Here is a 22,303-nt window from a genome sequence, read left to right as displayed (position 1 = left end):
TATGTCCAGATTACATGATCTACTACCTCCTTAAAAATAAATCAGGCTGGAAAGAAAGTTTAAGAGGTGGAGCACCCACCATTTCATATGCAGCAACCCTGTATCCAATCCTGGAACAACAGTGACCCCGGCACACTGGGCCTAGGGCACATATTTGCAGTAGCTCCCACTTGTCTTTAGGTGTAGCTCTAAAACTAAGGAAGAAAAACTATCATTCTGCTAGGACCTTTGTGTTTTAACTGTTCATGTTATGAGATAAAAGAAATAAAACGTGTAATAGTCTTGATAAAGAAATTAATCAGAAACATATTTATATTATGTTTAGGCCATAGTAATGACCTAAGCCCTTTACTGGTTTTTGTTGATTTTGTTTGGATTGGGAATCCAGCAGAATTCCCAGAGAGTTAGGGCAGTGAGTAAGATACTTACCTTCTACCCAGCCTACCTGCTCTCCATCAAGAGCACTGCATCAGGAATCCCAAACACTCTCCCCCTTCCTCCCCACCTCAACACACACACACACACACACACACACACACACACACACACACACACACACACCCAGGAGTGATCCCAGAGCACATAGACAGGAGTCAGACCTGAACACCTTCAGGTGTGATCCAAACTCCTTCCCCCTAAAAAAGTAAATTAAAGTAATCACAGATCACAGATCATCCTGTTATTCGTCAATTGCCTTGAGCAGGCCCCAGTAACGTCTCTTTCATCCTAGCCCTAAGATTATATTCAAGGCTGGTTTTTATAGTCTCTGAGTCTTGGCCGCTGATGGGATTTCACGGCGCCAGGGGGCCAGTTGGTGGGTGTGACCCCCGCCTACTGGAATTTGGAGGATCTGGGTGGAGGATGCTCGACTCCAATCCGAGTAGGCTTGGAGATCTCGGCCCCGGAACCCACGTGGCTTTGTCCCTCTGCCGGTACCTTCAGGTGTGCAGAGAGTGGTCTCAGCATGGTGGTGTCTGGTCCTGGAGGTCTTTGGCTGCCGGGGCCCTGGTCAGGGCGGGGAGGAAAGCTCAACCCGCTTGTAAAAGACAATCTTGGTTTAAGTCTGGAATCACACTGATGCCAGCAAGTGCCACCAATGGCTCACACTTAATGGTGCGCTGCACACAAAGCATAGTGCTGGCATCAGTGTTCCAAATGTACCAGCAATCCTGAGTCCAACTCATGCCGATAAATGGATTGATAGATTAGCATTTACATAATACGTAGATTCTAAAGTTTTTAAGCTGAAACGAGACTGTTTAACATTTCTATCCAATAGGAGCTGAAAAGCTTAACATGTGTTGCCACTAAAATAAGGCTTAGTTTGCTAATTTATTTGTGCTATACCCATTTCTCCTCTTAGCAATGGTTCGTCGCAGTTATTTTTTTAATTAATTAAATTAATTAAAGTAAATAAATAAAGAAAGAAAGAAATGGTACCATTTGAAATTTTAAATAGTAGTTCTGAGAATTATACTTCTACAACTCTTGGGAAATATTTAGAATAGCCATGCTTTTTGTTTTCTTTCATATCCTTTTTCAAATATCTATTTGTTTCCATTATACATTTTTCTCTTTTATTGTTTTTACTTTGTTTTCGAAAGACACCATGCTTCTCAGGGGTTACTCTTAGCTCTTCACTCAGGAATCAGTCTGGTGCTCAGGAGACTGAGTTGCTGGGATTCAAACCTGGACTAGCAAATTGCAAGGCAAAAGTCCTACACACTGTTTTATCTCTCCACCCTAAGTTTTCATTGGTTTTCTATTTTATACAATATTACAAGAGAAAACTTTATCATTTCATGTAGTGAATGCGGTTTAACTGCATGCAAGGTGATCACCTTACCTGTCTATTATCTCCATGCTTCATATTATAGCAATTTTATATAAACTTAATGTAGATATTTCACTTGTATTATGTCATTAAGAAAATAGATATTTTTTATCTGGGACTCTAAAGGAAGGGAAATGTTGAATATATATAAGTGGAATGTAAGACGTAAGTGACTAGTAAGTCATTCAATTTTTAAAAAAATTAAGAATGAAAGATATTTTAAAGTTTATTATTATTGTGACATTGACTTTTCCCAGTCAGTGATTTCTCTGTTTGATTATACACTAATTTCTGCTAAAAGCAGTAGAACTTACTCCTTTCAATACTAGAAATATTACTGAAACTTGCTATAACATTTTCATATATTAAGCCATTTTTATACCAGGGAACTTTGAGAATTGAATGAGCAGGTAAATCACCTGTTCACACCAAGAGGGAATAATGCAATCCCAGGAGCCTGGATTTGTCTGGGCTGATGCAATCCTCTCAATTTCTTACTCATAAATCTGTGCTGCTGATTCCCTATGGTAAGAGCTGGTAAGTGGGAAGACTGTCAGGGACTTACTGAGAGGTAGCAGTCAGACAAGACAATTTATGCTCTCAGAAACTTCAGTCACTGTCACCTGAATTGTGTGCTGTCTGTAGCTCAAGTTAAGATCATGTTCTAATGTGTCTAAAAGGATCAGGACATAGTTATAAAAACCTCTGAGATTAAATGACAAGGAAGTCTTTTTTGAAATCAGATTATGCTGTGACTCTCCTGCAAAGCTAATATTCGTTGGAGCTCCACAAGCAACCTTATGTGTACCATAGTCTGAAAATTATGTTGCAGGTGACAATTCTCAATTCAGGCACACAGCTCAAACAAAACTCTGAATAAATATTTACCTGAACTTGAAACCTACATCCAAACAGTAATGTATACTATTTCTGCCTCCATGATCAATTCCTCCACATTCCTTCTCATGGGGTTTCCTGGTCTGGAGCAGTACTACTCCTGGATTTCAGTTCCATTCTCATTCGTCTATGCTCTGGTTTTCCTAGGAAACTGCATGGTGCTCCATGTGATCCGAACTGAGCCATCATTGCACCAGCCCATGTTCTATTTTCTGGCCTTTTTGTCCTTTACTGATCTATGCATTGGACTATCCACTGTACACACAGTGCTGGGAATCCTGTGGGGGATTAACCAAGAGATTCATCTGAATGCCTGCATCTCCCAGAGTTATTTTATCCATTCACTGTCATTAACTGAGTCTGGAGTCCTTCTGGCCATGGCTTTTGATCGCTTTACTGCAATCTGCAATCCTCTGAGATACAACACCATATTGACTAACAGAAGAGTCATTCAGCTTATGATGACCATTGTGATGAGAAGCACTTTGGTTCTTCCTCCTATCATACGACTGAAGTTGTTCATTTATTGCCGTCCACATATCCTTTCTCACTCTTTCTGCCTGCATCAGGACCTGCTGAGGTTGGCCTGCTCTGACATCCGCTTCAATAGTTACTATGCCCTGGCTCTAGTCATTTATACTTTGTTGCTGGATTCTGTCCTTATTCTCATCTCCTATATTTTTATCTTGCATACTGTACTGGCAATTGCATCGCCAGAAGAGAGACTCAAGTCTTTGCAGACCTGTGTTTCCCACCTCTGTGCTGTACTAGTCTTTTATATTCCCATCATTGGTCTCACCATGGTCCATCGCTTTGGAAAACATCTCTCACCACTGGTGCATGTTCTTATGGGCAACATCTATATTCTCTTTCCTCCTCTCATGAATCCAATCATCTACAGTGTGAAGACCCAGCAGATAAGGAGCAGAATGAAGAAGTGGTTTTCCTTAAAATTCTTGTGAACTTTTTTATTTCATCAGTAAGAATGCGTAAGTCAAAATAATAATGCTGATTCTCATTAAGTTGTTTGTGCAACAACTTAAAATTCATCAAATTTTTGCAATTAATCTTGGTTGTTTAACATCTTTTAAAATGTTAAAAGTTAAGTGATATTTACTGAAACAGGAGACTAAAAATTTTTCATATTTACCCCATCTTCTAAATGTTGTAGCAATATCCTGGCTAGTGTGGGTACAGCAAATATTGCTTATATTATATTAACATATTGTTGCAATATGATATATCAAAACTTATTTTTGGTTCTTTCTTGTAAGCTTTCCATTTTGAGATAATTTCAGTAAAATATTTGGAAACATGTATACTACATATTTTTGTTAAGCACCATCTTTATATTAAATAATCTGATAGGTGAAATCAGACGTTACTCTTTCTTAGTGATAAAATGAGTAACTTCTGTAGTAGTGATGCTAGAATTTCCCTTTAAACCATTTGTTTTTCTTTATCTGAAAGAACGCAAATTCCCTAAAGGATTTAATATTAAAAGATTTATATCCCTCTATATCAATAATCTTCTGACTTACTTTATACCATTAAAATGTGAAATTATTCAAGATCAACTTTTCTCTCCAAAATTTATTGAAGTATTATTAGGATTTTTTAAAAAAATTTAACAGCAATACAATTATTTTAGATAATTTTTCAAAATCACTCAGGACTTCTATTTGTATAGCAATATTTATTCTGTTTTATTAATGAATTTATTATGTTTTATAATAGAACTTGATTTTATGGCTATGTATATATATATATATACCAATCTTCTATATGACATATAAAAACAACCAACAAATTATTTTGATTGAATGAAAAGAAATTAGGCTCAAAGTTTCTGAGTTGTGATATCAATGTATTCTTTTTTCTCGATAAGTTAATAAAATTATAAGTATTATTCACACAGATATTATGAAACATCAAAAAGATCACACAGTTGGTTTCTGTGGCATATTTATTAAAAAACTTAAACATATCAAATATTTCTTTTTTTCATTGCTGTACATCACCCAAGCAGAAACAATCACTGTCACTGTCACTGTCCTCCAGTTGTTCATCGATTTTCTCAAGCAGGCCCAGTAACATCTCCATTGTGACACTTGTTATTGTGTTTGGCATATCAAATACATCACGGGTAGCTTGGCTGGCTTTGCCATGTGGGAGAAATACTCTCGGTAGCTTGCGGGGCTCTCCGAGAGGGGCGAATAGGAATTGAAACTGGGTAGCCGGGTCAGGGGCATGCAAAGCAAATGCCCTACCCCGTGTGCTATGCTCCAGTACAGCATAAGGAATAAAATAGTATATATTATTATTCATCGACTATATATCAGTCGTAAAGGCAAAAATATTTAGTATAAATCTGCACATAAATGAGGTTTTCATTTCAGTTTAATTCTTATAGTTATGTGAATCTACTACTGAATAGAAACAAAAATTTTGAAATATTGAAAGTTTCAGCAAGTAAATGAAAAAGAAAAGAGGTGAGAAAACTAAAGAGCCTTTAAAAAATAGTCTTTAAAAATCTGCTAAGAAGATTTAGCAGTGTTTTATCAACTACAAACCAGTTAGGAATTTGTAAGAATATGCATGAGATATATTTACCAGGTAGTATTAAAACATCAGGTAATTGGCTATAAGTGATTAAAGACCAGGAAATTCTAACCATGTCTACGTATTTAGGATAAGGAACTACGGGGGTCTCATAATTATATATAGAGATAATGAAGTTGTCGTAGAATAGTTTTTAAATAAATGAACACCTATTTTATCCTTTTTTGTAATATATTTTAAAAATAGAAATCATTTTAGTTTTATTTAAATAAAAACAAAGTAATTTCCTTTAGTAATTGGAGGTCTTCTTTCAAAAATCGAGTAACATGCCTAAAATATCACAGACCATGGTTCCATTCCCTGTACTACCTGGTCCCTCATGAATCAGAAGTGCAGCTCTGAAGATCACCACATATCCCAGGACAGCTGGATGTTTCTTGAGTGGAATACTAAAAATATAAGGATTGCCCTTAAAGAATATTTTCCTACTATTTTTTTCCATTTTAATTTTTCTATTTCAACAGATTATTCTGTTCCCTAACCTTCACTGCAAATTGACCTGTTCTAAAATAAAAGTCAATTTCTTTCTTTCTTGTATATTCACATTGACGGACACTTTCTGTGGTAACACTTGCTCTTTCTAATATAATTCTACAAAATCATAGGACCTAAAATCATAGGGTTCTTTGCAGCACTCTTTACAATTGCCAGAATCTGGAAAATACCTGAGTGCCCGAGAACAGATGACTGGTTAAAGAAACTTTGGTACATGTACACAATGGAGTATTATGTATCTTTCAGAAAAGATGCAGTCATGAAATTTACGTAAAAATGGTACTACATGGAAAGTATCATGCTAAGACAAATGAGTCAGAAAGAGACGGACAGACATAAAAAGATTGCACTCATCTGGGGGGTATAAAGTAACAAAATAGGAGATTAATACCCAAGAATATACAAGATAAGTACCAGGAGGATTTCTCCACAACTTAGAGGCCAGCTGAGCATTCTAGGGGAAAAGGCAGCTCAAATACAGAAGGGAACACCAAATAAAGGGTCTTTGGAAGATCCTCCCAGGATGGGAGATGCAGGTTGAAAGTAGACTATAGACAGAACATGATTGCCACTCAATGCCTTTTTTGAGACCACAACACCCAAAAGGAGAGTTAGAACAAAAGGGAATGCCCTGCCACAGAGGCAGGGTGGGGTGGAGGTAAATAGGGGTGGGAGGGATATTGGGATCCATGGTGATGGAAAATGGGCACTGGTGGAGGGATGGGTATTTGATCATTGTATAATCGAAACCTAAGCACAAAAATTTGTAAGTCTACAACTGTAGACTTGTGGTGTTTCACGAATAAAATTTTTAAAAAAATCACAGGGCTCTATATTGATTAATTGCTGGACAAGGAGAAACTTGCTTGCACCTTAAGATTGAAAAATATAATTCTTTACCATTAGTCTTAAAAGTCCAGGAAGATTTTTGGGGACCCTTAAATCAGGTAAATCTCTAATAAAAAGTTGTCACACAGAATCTACAATATCAAGGAGAGCTGTTTGGGCATACATGTCCCCTTCTGCCATCCTTCCTACCGCTAGTGTGGCAGGTGGTATCATCAGGTTTTTAGAAATTATGGTGTAGGCAGAATGAAAGCAAGAATTAGATGCATAGTAACTGATGACCAGGAGTCGAGCTACCTCTCCAATCTGTACCTGTTCTCTTTGCTGACAAAAACTGCAGAAACTTCTGGAAGATATTATAAATGACATAAACAAGAAGTGTTAACATTGATGAGTCACCCAAACAGATGCATGCACATCCAGGTCAGAAGAAACTGATTGGACCTGAATCAAAACAGAAGACTGACCCCTTTCATGCCTTGTAGTCAGTGGTACACATAGGGAGTAGGATATACTACCTCCTTGGTTCTTTTTATATTGGTAGTCCACTCTTGTAAGAGCTTCATTATAAAAAAAAGTGTAGAAAAGACACACACTCACAGTGTTTTTAAAGCACAAATCCCTCAGAAAAAAATTATTTACCAAGGAGATAGTAAAACAGGTAGGACACTTGCTTATCACACAGCTGGTGTGCGTTCAACGCCCCATACACATATGATATCCTAGCCCAACAGAAATGCTCCTTGAGTGCAGAGTCAGGATTAAGCCTTGAGCACTACTGGGCGCTGCAAAAAATAAATAAATAATTTACCAAATATAAACAATGTATCAGGCATTAGGAGATATCTATTATCTATAACAGCTAAATAATATTTGTCTGTAATGATATAAATAGGTAAAGGTAAAGGTAAAGGCCCTCCCGTTGATCATCGATTTGCTCGAGCGGGCCCAGTAACGTCTCCGAATCGAACTCGGGTCTGCCATGTTGGCCGCTTGTAAGGCGAACGCCCATATAAATAGGATACAGAAATATTGATATCACTAATTTAGAAAGAGCACTGTAGCACTGTAGCACTCTTCTCCTGTTGTTCATCGATTTGCTTGATCTGGCATCAGTAACGTCTCACAACAAATCGTGATACTTGTCGTTACTGTTTCTGGCATATGGAATACACCACGGGGAGCTTGCCAAGCAGTGCCATGCGGGTGTGAGACTCTTGGTAGCTTGCTGGGCTCTCCGAGAGGGCAGAAGAAATAAACCTGGGTTGGCCATGTGCAAGGAAACCCCATACCTGCTGAGAAAATAGTTAAATAAAGCAGTGATATTTTCAAACTAAATGGATTGAAAATAGAAAAAAACGTTTAAGACAGAGACTGAAATGGAAATAGTTTATTAGTATTCTGAAATTGTGTTTCCACTTTTTTATTTATTCCTTGTATTCTTTGGCTTACGTATTTAAATTTAATCAATGTAGTAAGAATTCTCCCTCTTGTATTAATACTGTTGGTAAACCTTGAAGGAATAATATTTTTAATTAATTTTACACCATCCCAGAGAATAACAGCCTGGAATAGATCAAGAGGGAATATTTCTCTCCCAGGAGTCTGTATGCCCTGCATTGACACAATCCTTTGGACTACACCCCATAAACCTGAGCACTCTGAATTCCCATGTGGTAAAATATGGTAAATAAAAGGACTATTAGAGACTTTTTAGTGCTAATAGAGCAAGAAAATCTTTATGCTTTTGACACTTCAGTCACTCTCACCTAGTATGTGTTGCATGTGGCTCAGAGTACACCAGTAAAAGAAATTCATGATCTAATTTTCTTAATATGGTAAGGACTATGATTACTTTCTTAAGCCATGAAACTAAATACCAAGTAGGTATCTTACATAATAATTTGGTGCTGTGAATGCTATCACAAAACTGAACTTTTTCAGAATGCAACAACTAGTTTTACTTGTATTGTATTTATATGCCTGTTCTCAAATGTGGAGAAAAATTTTATCAAACTTGTGAATAAAAAGTTACCATTACCACCCAATAGTCATGTCTACTTTTTTAACTGCCATGATCAATCCCTCTGTGTTCCATTTTACAGGATTTCCTGGTTGGGAGAAATAGTACCCCTGGATTTCAGTTCTATTCTTTCATCTATTCTCTGGTTTTCCTGGAAAACTGCACTTTAATCCATGTGACCCAGACTGAGCCAACACTGCACCAGCCCATGTTCTATTTTCTGAGCTTACTGGCCCTCACTGACCTGTTTTTTGGGCTATCCTCTGTACACACACAGTGCTAGGGATTCTGTGGGTACTTAACCAGGAGATTGTTCTGGAAGCCTATTTCCCCCAGACTTATTTTGCCCATGGTCTTTCCTGCATCGAGTCTGGAGTTCTCCCTGTCATGATCTTTGATCACTTTACTGCAATCTGCTAATCTCTGAGATATAGCTCCATCCTAACTAATAGGAGAGTCATTCGGCTCATGGTGACCATTTTGATGAGAAGTGCTTTGTCTATTCTTCCTGGCATCATCTCACTAAAATTTTTCATTTACTGGAGTCCACACATCTTTTCTCACTCTTGCTGTCTGCACGAGGAGCTCCTGAGGTTAGCCTGCCTGACATCTGCTTAAATAGCTTCTATGCCCTGGCTCTGGTAATCTGTACCTTGTTGTTGGACGCTATCCTCAATCTTGTCTCTTACATTTTCATCCTGCATAGAGTTTTAGCAATTGCTTCTCCAGAAAAGAGACTCAAGTCTTTGCAGACCTGTGTTTCCCATCTCTGTGTTGTACTAGTTTTTATATTCCCATCATTGGCCTCATCATAGTCCATCACTTTGGAAAGCGTCTCTCACCACTAGTGCATATCTTTATGGGAAATATCTATATTCTCTTTCGTTCTCTCATGATTCCAATTATTTATAGTGTTAAAAACCAGTAACTAAGAAGCAGAAAGAAGAAGTTGTCTTCCTTAAAATTCTTGTGAATTTTTTATATTTCATTAGTAAGAATGTGTAAATCGAAATAATAATTTCTGGTTCTCAGTTCGGCAACTACTTAAAATTCATCAAACTTTGGAGATTAACTTTGTCCTTGTGAGATTCACCTGCAGTCTGATCTTTCCACACTCATGGTCAAAATAGGCTAGCATTGTGTCCTCCCTGAAAGAGGCAACATTATTTAAGATAAATTTTTCTTTCCATATATTAACTAAATATTGTTAGAATTTATTGAGAACTTTATAGCAATTAGCAGAGCGGGTAGGGTGTTTACCTTGCACAGGGCTGACACATGCCAACCCAGTTTCAATTCTCCGCCCATCTTCGAGAGCCCGGCAAGCTACCCAGAGTATCTTGCCTGCCCGGCAATATATGACGAGCTACTCGTGATATGCGAAACACAGTAACAAGTGTCACAATGGAGATGTTACTGGGCCCGCTCAAGCAAATTTATGAACAATGGGAGAACAGTGACAGTGACAGTGACAGATAATTTTTCAAAATCACCACTCAGAACTTATCGTTGTAGAGCAATATTTACTCTGTTTTATGAATGAATTAGTTATAGCTTATATTAGAACATGATGTTATGATTATATCACGATCACGATCACGACCACCCTGTTGTTCGTCGATTGCCTCGAGCAGGTGCCAGTAACGTCTTCTTCGTCCTAGCCCTGAGATTTTTTTTTTTTAAAGTGCCATATTCAAGGCTTTTTCAGGGTTAGGAGAATGAGACCCATCATTGTTACTGGTATTTGGCATATTGGGTATACCACGGGGAGTTTGCCAGACTCTGCCGTGTGGGCATGTTACATTTGGTAGCCTGCCAGTTTGACCCAATTAGGAATGAGATGATAAGATGTTGCGCGGCCGCGCTTCCGGGAGCTGAGTGTGATAATCTCTGGATCCTGGCCGTTGTTGGAGTTACACGGCAGTTGGTGGGTGTAACTGTCTAGTTACTGGCAGGTCCAGTCCCAAACTGTACAGGCTTGGAGATCTCAGCCCCGGGTCCCACACACCTGGGTTCCTCTGTCAGTTCTTTTATGCGTGAGGCTCATCCAAGTGTGTGGAGAGTGCTCCCAGCATGGCCTTGGCTGGGCCTCGGTGGTCTTCAGCTGTTGGGCCCTGGTGGAGACAGTCAGGCATAGGGTAGGAGACTCTGTCTTGTTCTCTCCCAGGAGCTGAGTGATTATATATATATATATTAATATTCTATATGACATATTTAAATAATGTAATAAACAGCGGTAGGGCGTTTGCCTTGCACGCAGCCAATATGGCCGACCCGAATTCGAGTCCTCCGCCCTGCTCGGAGTGCCCGGCAAGCTACCCAGAGTATCTCGCCCGCACGGCAGAGCCTGGCAAGCTCCCCGTGACGTATTTGATATGCCAAACACAGTAAAAACAAAGTCTCCAATGGAGACGTTACTGGGCCCGCTCGAGCAAATTGATGACCAACGGGAGGGCCTTTACCTTTTTATCTTTAATAAATTATTTTAAGTTAATAAAATAAGTTATATTCAAAGTTGATTCTCTTGTTACTAGGGTGTGATAACAAAAATGCAATATTTTTTCTTAATAAGATAATAATAATTTCAAGTATTATTCACACAATAATACCATTAATCATTCTTCAAAAGCATCATACGTGTACTTTCTGTGGCATGTTTATTGAAAGAGTTAAACATATAAAGTATCCCTACTGTTTCTTAAACAGAAACAATGAAAACAGTATATATCAACTGCTATATAGCAGTTTCTATATTTAGTATAAATCTGCACATTAAAGAGAATGATGTGAATATTAATAAATTAAGGGTAAAACTCACATTTTATCAAGGTTATTTGAGAACAGACAATTTGAGTAATGATAACTAAGAAAGTGGTATTGTAATTGATACCAAGATCTAAGGTGAATAACCAAGTAGGATAAAAACTAATGTTTGATCACTTGATCACTTGACATCCGTTACTCATTGATTTGCTCCAGCAGGCACCAGTAATGTCTCCATTCGTCCCTGTCATGTGCTAGTGTAGCCCAATGCTGTCTGCTTGTTCTAGGAACATGAAGAGCCTCAAACCGATCATTCAGGGTCTTGACAAGAATTCTGACCTTCTTCAGGGTGGACGGCCACACAATCTTTTGACGTCCCATGGAATCCAGTTGGTAATGGCTCTAGTCCAGCGGCCGTCTCCAAATCTCATGACATGTCTAGCTCATCTGATTTTCGAAGCCTTGACAAACAAGATAGCGTCCCTGATACTTGATCTCCGACGGAGGTTGGAATTCCGGATTCTTTCTCTCATTTGAGTGAAGCATGATACTCCAAGCATAGCTCTTTCAATTCCTCTTTGCGACATGCGAATAGCATTCTCAAACAGTTTTTGTACGGCCCAGGTCTTTGAGGCATATATTAATGCAGGAAGAACAGTGGAATCAAAGAGATATGCTCAGAGCCGGAGGTTCTTTGTTCTCTTAGCTATTTCTTCGATGCTCTAGAAGGTGTTCCAAGCTGCTCTCTCCCTCCTGCACAACTCAGGTGCCAGGTCATTGGGCATGTTGAGTTCTCGACCTAGATAGACATAACTGTTGCATTCGGAGATGTTTGTTCTGTTGAAAGTAATGGAACATCAGGAACGAGTCCATTTCTCATAAACATTGTCTTCATGAACTTCAAATGTAGTCTGACCTTTCCACACTCACTGTGAAAGTCGTGCAGCATTTCTGATGCTTGACTAATGTTTGGTGTTATTAGAACAATGTCATCAGTGAAGCAGAATTGGTGTAGTTGCTGACTGTCTATCTTCACTCCCATTTCTTCCCATTCCAGTTGTCGCATGACGTTCTCGAATTTGGCACTGAAGATTTTTTGTGAAATGGTATCATCCTGCCAAACTCCTCTCTTGACATGCTTGATCACTTCCTTATAGAATGGTGAAGATCCTGGTGGTGAATGCGTAATACAGCTCCTGTATTATAGAGAATCCTGGTGTATTGAATTTGAACATCCTGTTTGGCTAGGACCTCGATGACCACTTCTGTCTCAACAGAATCAAAGGCCTTCTTTAAATCAATGAACGTTATACAGAGTGCCATCTTGAACTCCTGAGAAACTTCAATGAGCTTGGTTATCATGGAGATATAGTTGTTCGCGCTGAATCCTTTTCAGAACCCAGCTTGCTCTCACGGTTGTCCTTCATCTAGTGTTCTGGCAATCTTATTCAGGATGACTCGAGCTAACAGCTTGCAGAAGACAGACAACAGGCAGATCGGGTGATAGTTGCCAATGTCGTTGATGTCTCCCTTCTTGATAGTAGTTTTCCACTGGAATGGAACCTGCATCCAGACAGGTAGCATGTGAAGAGCAGAGCCAATGAATTGATGAGTACTGATGGCAGAATCTTCAGGTGTTCGGGTCTAACCTTGTCTGGGCCAGGTGCTGTTCGCTTCTTTACTGACGAAATGGTGTGTAGGATTTTGGAAGGAAAAATGTTAGGAATGACATATCCATCCTGTGGAGTTTGGTATGTGGGCAGATAGACGAGGCTACTGAAGAGATCCGAGTAGAGTCATGGTTAATCTCCATTGCCTTTCTGGAAGATGTGGTAGATCCATCAGGAGGTCAGAGAGCAGCTATCTTGGTCTTGTAGTTTGTGAAGGACAGGTGGGCTTTACCAATGCTTTTCCCTGCTTCTGCCACATCTGCCAGCACTGCTCCTCTTCTCTCTTTGAGGTCTTCCATCATCGCTTCTCTGCACTACTTTGTGAGCTCAGACGTTCGCTTGCAGTTCCCTGTGGCTTGTTCCAAGCCACATTGGCAAGTGAGCTCGACAGTTTTCGAAGACAGGCGTCTTTTTGTGGCTATCTCTCTTTCTCTCAGCGTTCCTTGCACAATCGTGGAGGTGCTGAACCAGTTGATCATATTCCTCATCAAGGTTGTCAACGCCAGCATCTTCCCATGTTGCTGCAAAATTGCCAAAGAGCTCCCAGTTGGTGGTCATTCTGGGAGTTCTCTTCTTAACCTTTGACGCCCTTTTCTCCCCACTCCGTGAAGTAGAATTTTGCAAGATGGAGATGGTGTTCTGGGAAGTGCTGGTCCGGAGAACATCCTGGAGCATGTAGGTAGTGGAGGTGGTGGAGGTCTGCAAATAAGGAATTTATCTGGGACCAGTAGGGTAGGTCTTCTCTGTGGAATCCCTGGGTCGCTGGAGGTTGGTGGAAGCAAAAAGGGCAGGATAAGATGGGGCTTCTGATTTTAATCCCTTGGTCTCTGGAGATTGTTGGGAGCAGGGAGAGTATCTTGGTTCCCGGGTCCCGTTGAGCCTGGAGTCCAAGGTCACAGAGTTCCACTTACCTGGTTCTGTGGGGCTTCACTAGTGCATGAATCTCAGGAGCGTGGCAGCAGTTGGGTAGTTAAGGTAGTGTAGGGAAAAATAGAAAAAAAAATATTGAGAATAAAATTTCCTATAGAAAAATGAAATGACTGTTTATTAAGTCAAGAAATGAAAAGTAAATAGGAACAATGCTATAAAAGATGAGATTTTTCATTTCAGTTTAACTTTTACAGTTATGTGGGTATACTACTGAATCAAAATGTAGCACTGTAGGTACGAGCAGGTAGTGATGGGGCAACTGCAGTCTCATGGGAAGGGGTGTGGTACTGGCACATCCTTAATGCTCTAAGGAGGTCACGAGTTACCCCGTCCAAGTGGCTCTCCGGCATGGCCATAACACCAGACACACAGAAACCAATCTTGTAATTATCTGGCTCTTTGCAGAAATCCAAAATCATGACCGCGTGATATTATATGATTCTCATAACCAGCTATAGAAAAAAAATATTTCACAATGCCTTTTCCGTAATTCTGATTGTTTGGGGGGAAATTCTAAACAATAATGGTGCATATTTTTCAAAGTAATGAATGTAATCAATGTAGTGAAGAGTTAAGTAGAAATCATCTGCCTCACAGGCATTTGGAAGTGTGGGTGCGTACACTGGGGTTCTTGGTGCTGGTGAAGGGAAAGGTGTTTGATCATTGTATGACTGAGACTTAAATCTGAAAGCTTAGTAACTTTTCCCACAGTGATTCAATAAATAAATATAAAAAGAAAAAAAAAAGAAAAAAATTAAGGTGGAGTTCATGCCCAATTCAATCAGCTAATCAGTGGCTGAATAAATAGCAGTACTCCTACCAAAAAAAATTGTAGCACTGTAACACTGCATTGTCTTCCTGTTGTTAATTGATTTGTTCCTTTGGGCCCTGGCCTGGAGCGACAGCAGAGCGATAGGGCGTTTGCCTTGTGCACAGCCTGCTCAGCCTAGCCGGGTTTGATTCCTCTGCCCCTCTCGGATATGCCAAACACAGTAACAACAAGTCTCACAATGGAGACATTACTGAGGATCAAAATGAAAATTCTGAAATATTGAAACAGATTTGCCAAGCAAATAAAAAACATCAGAGCTGAGAAAATAGATAAAAAAGTCATCACAAAGGTTTAGCAGTGTTTGATCAAGTCCCAGATAAAGTCCTAGAGAATTCGAAATTTGCATGAAAAATATGCAGGAGATAGATTTACTAGATAGTATTAAAACATTAGGTGATTGGCTATAAGTAATAAAAGAAAAGGTAATTCCTAGCATGTCTAGATATTTAGAATAAGGAGCTACGGAGATCTCATAGTCATTCTAAAATAAGGAGTTCTAGAATAAGATTTATTAATATTTGAATACCTATTTTATCCTTCTTTGTAAAATATTTTTTAAAGGGAAAACATTTTAGTTTTATTTAGTGAAACCAAAGTAATTTCCTTTAATAACTGTAGGTCTGCTTTCAAAAGTAGAGTAACATGTCTAAAATAATCTCAGAACTGGGTTACATCCCCTGCACTACATGGTCCCTCAAGCATCAGCAAGTGCAACTTTGCAGGTCCCCAAGTATCTCAGCACTGTTGGACAGGTTGTATGATCCTTGGTACCCACAGCCCTGAGCAGCATCTTATCTTTGTGTCCTTTCATTGATCTGAGGGCTTAGTTTTCTAAGACTACATAGTGGATTCCTGATCTTTTGAGGACCTCTCAGAGACGCTTCAAAAAGAATAAATTAATAGTTTTCTGTGACTTTATGTTAGGAGGATGGCATGAACAAGAACAGTCACATGACAAATTGGCAGGATACACAGAGTTCCCCAAGGAATGGAAGACAGGTACAAGCATATGCTTCTCATCTCGGTGACCCTGAAGTTCCTGGAGCTCTCTTAGGAATGTGCCTTCCTGCAAGTACTTTCCCATTTGTTGCATTTATTCACTCTTTTCCTTTTCAGAGAAAACCTTTTGGAGCAGTAGCTCATTCTGGAATGAGAGTTGTGGCCCAGCCTTCTAATTTGCTGAAGCTAATGAGTGTTTTGTCTGATCCAGAACACTTCATAGTATGCCTTTTATTTTATCATTTTGTTTTGTTTCATTTTGTTTTGTTTTGTTTTGTTTTGGGGCCATATCCAGTTATACACAGACGTTTCTCCTAGATCTGCACTCAGGAATTAATCCTGGATATAATCAGAGGACCTATGGGGTGTCAGGGAATGAACCTAGGCCCTCGGTGTGCAAAACAAGCACCCTACTTGCTGTATGATCACTCTGGCCCCACTAAGCTTCTTTTACCCAAACAGAGGAATATTCCAATTTTTTGCTCAAATAAACAAAATACTTTGCCTACTTAGTAACTTGCATTGTACAATGACAGGAAAATAGACACGTAAAAGTTTAAAAATAAAATATTTCAGAAATAAAGTCAATACTAAAAACACACAATTGTCTCAGAATATATACTACGGCTTTCTGCCTCAAACTGTTTTACAGAAATGAATAGAAATATATTAACATTTATTTATCCATTTGCCGTATTAATCATATGACAAAATTTATATGTAAACTCGAATAACAAATAGTCTTTATTCTCCAGGATGGTTTAAATGATCAAGGGTCTAGAATACCAAACTTGAATACTTCAAGAACCATATAATAGTAATAATTCCAACTTTTTCATCAAATACATCTGTAGTATTGGTATAGCATGCCTTATCAACAGTAATTTGTACTATTTACAAAAGTAAAGTGTAGTAAAATTAAATGCTAAAGAATTAACCAAAGAGGAAACCGTTGTTGGCTTCCACAACAAGTCAAATGTTTCAGTTTCTTGGAGTTCACGTTCTAAAGCTAAAATATAATTATTTTTTCCTAATTCAAGAGCTTTCCCTAATTTCATTTATTTATATTATATAGTAAAATTTAATCTAGATGTTCTGTAATGTCTTGCACTTCCTATATTAGTTTTCAAGGTCAAAGAAAGCATGGTGTAAATCTGAGAAAATTTAAATAATAACATGATTCCTTTAGTTGACTTGAAGCTGGATAGATACTTCAAAGGCCTGGAGAACATGCTTTGTATGTAGAAGGCAAAAATTTTGGTTCCTGGAGTTTTGTCAGGAGCTACCCCTGAGCACAGAGCAGGGAGTAGCTCTTGAATATAAATGTCTGGCTCCAAATAAAACCCCAGGAAATATATTTTAGTTGACTTAAAATGTCCTATGTAATGTTATGTATCAACTCTATCAAGCTTTTAAAAGCGTAATCAGATTGAATAGAGTGAAATGGAAAAAAGAGCCACTGCCTTTAGACTTGTCAGTACTTATCAGTCAGGGAACTCTCTCAGTATTGAACACTTGCAGGAAAGTTAATTAGCTTCCTCAAATACTGGGAACAACAACAAAACACGTTCCTTACCCCACAAGTGTTTTATAAATTCACTGATGTTTTGTGTATTATCATGTACTCAATCAACTTCTGTTAAATTACAGTCCTCATTAATAGCTCTGCTCTTTATTATCTCAAGAAATGATCAAAACTACACATGTTTGTTTTGTAATCATTGGACTATCTTGTTTATCTTTCAATTATTAAATGCTTCACTGACCTAATTAAGACTTGCTTTTCATTTGTTAATATTTCCTATGGCAAACTAAATCTCCTTTGTGTAGTAACATAAAACTGACCTATTCGTACATTTATACTCTAATATCTGACTGCAACTTTCCAAATTAGTGTTAACAGTTTTTCTAATGGCTTGCACTGATTAAGAAGAGAGACTTCTGTGGTCAAAAGTTACAGTGGGTAGGGTGCTTTCCTTGCGTGCACAAGACTAGATTTTTGGTTCCAGCATCCCTCTATGGTCCCCTCCACAGCACCAGGAGTGATTCCTGAGTGCAGACACAGGAGAATTCCCTCAGCACCACCAGGTGTGGCTCTATAAGAAAAGAAAAAAAATAAATAAAGAGACTTCTAAGTTGGGCAGGGAGAACTTAATACAGATTGCGAAGTGTTGAACTTATAAGACATGTAAGCTGGGTATGGAGAACTTTCTGTAGATTGCAGAGTTGAATACACAAGGAGAACCTTACATCTGAAGGTCTAGGCTGGATTTTCAAGCTCTTCACTGAATTTTCATTGTATTTCCTTTCTATCTATCTCTTCCTCTTTGATCTCTAAATATATTTTGTAATCTTTACACATAACTCTTCGCGTGAACTAATTTGTTTACAGGCCTTATAAACTGATTTTATAAAGCAATTAAACAAATTAAGTGATATAAATGACCCAACCTTAATTTATTTGAAAGATATGTCTAAAAAAAAGCTATGCCAATAAGAGAAAAACAATCTTGTAAAATAAAGTTTGTATGTTTCTTCTTTGGTTTATGCAAAATCTCTTTCTTTATTATTATTTGTATGTTTTTAACAGCTTTATTCGATATCAAAGCTTTATCATGATAAAATTACAACAGTTTATTGTGGTACAGTGAAAAAGGTTCAGAACAGTAAAAATTAGCTCTGGATTGATGACTAACATATAGTTGAAAGAAAAATTAAAATTAATTTTGAGCCAAGGAGGTGTCTCACTTCTCCTCTCCAGGGTACCCCAAGTGAAATAACCAGCCCTAAAATACTTCATACAACACACCTTACCCTTACTCCAAGAGTACTGCATCACATTTGATGGGGTTCAAAGGAGGAAACCAATCTTAGAGGGAAACATTTTTTTTCTATATATATATGCACACAAGACTCAAACTTAACAACATGTTAGTCATCTCTTATAGAAGGTCTTACTATACTCTGGGTTGAAATACAACAGTCTTCACACTCTTTCCTCTAAGGATAATTTCTTGGTAGCATTTTCAGCAGTTTTTTCATTACAAACAATACAAAATACATTATTCTGTTTCTGTTTCGGGGCAGGGATTGGGATTCAGGATGGAAACATCCAAAATATGGTGGTGGGAAGGTGTAATGGTGGTGGTCTTGGTTTTTGAATATTAAGTGTAATCAAATATTGTGAACTAATTTATAAAATAAAAATAAAAAGGAAAAGAGAAACAATTTTGAGAAATATTTCAAAATACTGTAGTTCTAAAAATTAAAGTATAAGCTGTTGATAATCCAAAAAGGATTGTGACAATTTGTTAAGGCACAGAATCAAATTTTTGCCCTATATTGCAAAGCAAACGACATGAAAAAGAAAGTAATCAGTAAGTAAAATCTTGAAAAGGTTTTGAAAAAATGTAATCTAAAAAATACATTTTATAGATGCAAGCAGTAAAGTGAAATCACAAAAACATTATTACAAGTGAAAGCATCTAGCATAAAACTATTTATGATCAATTTACATAAACGTCTCTTAAAGGCAAAATTGTATGACAGAAACCATAATATAGTTTGCCAGAAACTTCGGACCACAGAAAAAAAACTGGCATATAAAAGTAAAAGAACACTTTGGTACAGAAATAATCAATAAGAGACTGTACTAGTTATCAGATAACTGCTTTTAAAGCTCATGTGATGTGCATATTTAAAAGGAGCAAATTGCTTTTGCAATCATAGCTCAAGAACCTCACCCAGAGAATATTGATAATGCATTCATTGATAATGCTGTGGAATTTAAAATTGTAAAAATTAAATTTTGAGAAAAATTTTATTTACCAAAGAGTTCTAGTTTGTTATACTAAGATTCATGATTTGCTTTGGTAACTTTTATTTTTTACAATGTTTTGCAATAATTGCATACTTCATATTTTAAAGTATTGAGAGAAGAAAGAAAAGTTATAATGTGATTTAAAACAAAAATAAATATACCCCAATTACATGATTTACTACCTCGTTAAAAATAAATCAGGCTGGAAAGAAAGTGGTGGAGCATCCCCCCTTTATATGCAGGGGGCCCGTGTTCAATCCTGCGACCACACTGACTTCAGCGCACTGGGCCCAGGGCATAGATTTGCAGTAGCTCCCAAGTGCTTTTATGTATAGCTCTAAAACTAAGAAAGAACAACTATCATTCTGCTTAGACCTTTGTGTTTTTAAGTACTCATGTTATGTGATAAAAATAATAAAACCTGTAACAGATTCTTGATAAAGGGATTAATCAGAAACATATTTATATTATTAGGCCATAGTAATGACTTAAGCCCTTCAATGGGTTTTGTTGATTTTGTTTGGATTGGGAGGACCAAACCTAGCAGAATTCCCAGAGAGTTAGGAGAGTGAGTAAGATACTTACCTTGCACCTAGCCCATCTGCTTTATATCAAGCGCACTATATCTGGAACCCAAGCGTCCCCTCCCACCGACCCCTGCAGTGATCCCAGAGCACAGAGACAGGAGTAATACCTGAACACCCTCAGGTGTGATCCAAGATTCTACTCTCTAAGAAAGTAAATTAAAGCAAAATAAAAATTAATAATACAATTTTCAAAGGTAAAGGTAAAGGTAAAGGTAAAGGCCCTCCCGTTGACCGTCGATTTGCTCGAGCGGGCCCAGTAATGGCTCCATTGGAGACTTTGTTGTTACTGTGTCTGGCATATGGAATATTCTCGGTAGCTTGCCAGGCTCTCCGAGAAGGGCGGAGGAATCGAACTCGGGTCGGCCATGTTGGCCGCTTGTAAGGCAAACATCCTACCCGCTGTGCTATCGCTCCAGCCCTACAATTTTCAAAGGAATGATACCATTTGAAATTTTAGTAGTTCTGAAAATTATACTTCTACTACTCTTGAGAAATATTCAGAATACACATGTTTTTTGTTTTCTTTTGTACACATTTTCAAATTTGTAAAATTTTATTTCTTTATACTTGTTTTTTTTGTTGTTGTTGTTGCTTTCTACTTTGTTTTTGGGTCACACCCAGTGCTTCTCAGGGGTTAGTCCTAGCTCCTTCACTCAGGAAGAACTCTGGCGCTCAGGGGACCATCTGGGTTTGCTGAGAATCAAAGCGGAACTGGCCAATTTTAAGGCAAATGCCCTCCCCTCAGTATTGTCTCTCCAGCCAGAACTTTTTATTTGTTTTCTTTTTTATACAAGATTACAAAAGAACCACTGTGCATTCCCACCAACAGTAAAAGAGCATCCCTTTTACCCCACATCCATGCCAACACTGGTTGCATTTGTTCTTTTGAATGTGTGCTAGTCTCTGTGGTGTGAGATGATATCCCAGACGTTTTGGAAAACAGTATGCGCATTCCTTCAAAAACTATAAATTGAGCTTCCATATGACCCTGCAATACCACTTCTGGGAATATATCCCGAGGGTGCAAGAAAGCACAGTAGAAATGATATCTACACCTGTGTGTTCGTTCATTGCAGCACTGTTCACAATAGGCAGAATCTGGAAACAACGCGGGTTCTGGAGAACAAAAGACTGGTTAAGAAACTTGGCAAATCTACACGGTGGAATACTATGCAGCTGTTAGGAGAGAAGAAGTCATGAAATTTGGTTATAAGTGGATGGACATGGAGCGTATCATGCTAAGTGAAATGAATCAGAAAGAGAGGGACAGATATAGAAGGACTGCACTCATTTGTGAAATATAAAATAACACAATATGAGACTGACACCCAAGGATAGTGAACATAAGGGTCAGGAAGATTGCCCCATAGTTGGAAGCCTTTCTCATGACCTGGGAGATAAGGCAGCTGGGATAGAGAAGGAAACGTGTTATCATCTGAGTATCTGTATTGCAAACCACAGTGCACAAAAGTAGAGAGAGAATGGGGGAAATGTCCGCCCTAGAGACAGGGGAAGGGTTAGAAAGGGGGGAGTATACTGAGGATGCTGATGCTGGAGAATGTGCACTGGGGAGGAATCAGTGTTTGATCAGTGTACGAAAAAAACTCAAACATGAAAGCTTTGTAACTGTATATCATGGTGATCTAAAAAAAATCATTTTCATTTCATTTCATCATTCTGTTATCCGTCGATTGACTCGAGCAGGCCCCAGTAACGTCTCTTTCATCCTAGCCCTGAGATTATATTCAAGGCTCTTTAGGAGAATGAGACCCATCATTGTTACTGGTATTTGGCATATTTGGTACGCTGCAGGGAGTTTGCCAGACTCTGCCCTGTGGGCAGGCTACATTCGATAGCCTGCAAGTTTGTCCAAAATAGGAATGAGACAATAACATGTCATAAAAAAAAAAGTTCGCGGTTCTGGGATCTGGATTTTATAGTCTCTGAGTCTTTATGTCTCTAAAAAAAATCATAAGAGAAAATTA

At 38.2% G+C, this 22,303-nt stretch overlaps 1 protein-coding gene and 1 pseudogene across 1 annotated transcript; both read left to right on the top strand.

Annotated features, from left to right (window-relative positions):
• Window positions 1–2,751: 2,751 nt before the first annotated feature.
• On the top strand, window positions 2,752–3,693 carry LOC130025328 (olfactory receptor 51V1-like). The gene has a single exon (XM_056116287.1). It carries the CDS (start codon window positions 2,752–2,754, stop codon window positions 3,691–3,693), a length of 942 nt encoding a protein of 313 aa, XP_055972262.1.
• A 23-nt stretch (window positions 3,694–3,716) lies between these two features.
• LOC130025450 (olfactory receptor 51V1-like) lies at window positions 3,717–9,645 on the top strand (annotated as a pseudogene).
• Window positions 9,646–22,303: the final 12,658 nt, after the last annotated feature.

This window comes from Sorex fumeus, unplaced genomic scaffold, assembly GCF_029834395.1.
Source record: "Sorex fumeus unplaced genomic scaffold, SorFum_2.1 ptg000030l, whole genome shotgun sequence".
Lineage (NCBI taxonomy): Eukaryota > Metazoa > Chordata > Mammalia > Eulipotyphla > Soricidae > Sorex > Sorex fumeus.
This window is presented reverse-complemented; position numbering and strand designations above follow the sequence as displayed.

Coding starts and splice junctions, on each gene's coding strand:
- LOC130025328 (XM_056116287.1), top strand. CDS start 2,752: ATGTATACTATTTCTGCCTCCATGATCAATTCCTCCACATTCCTTCTC.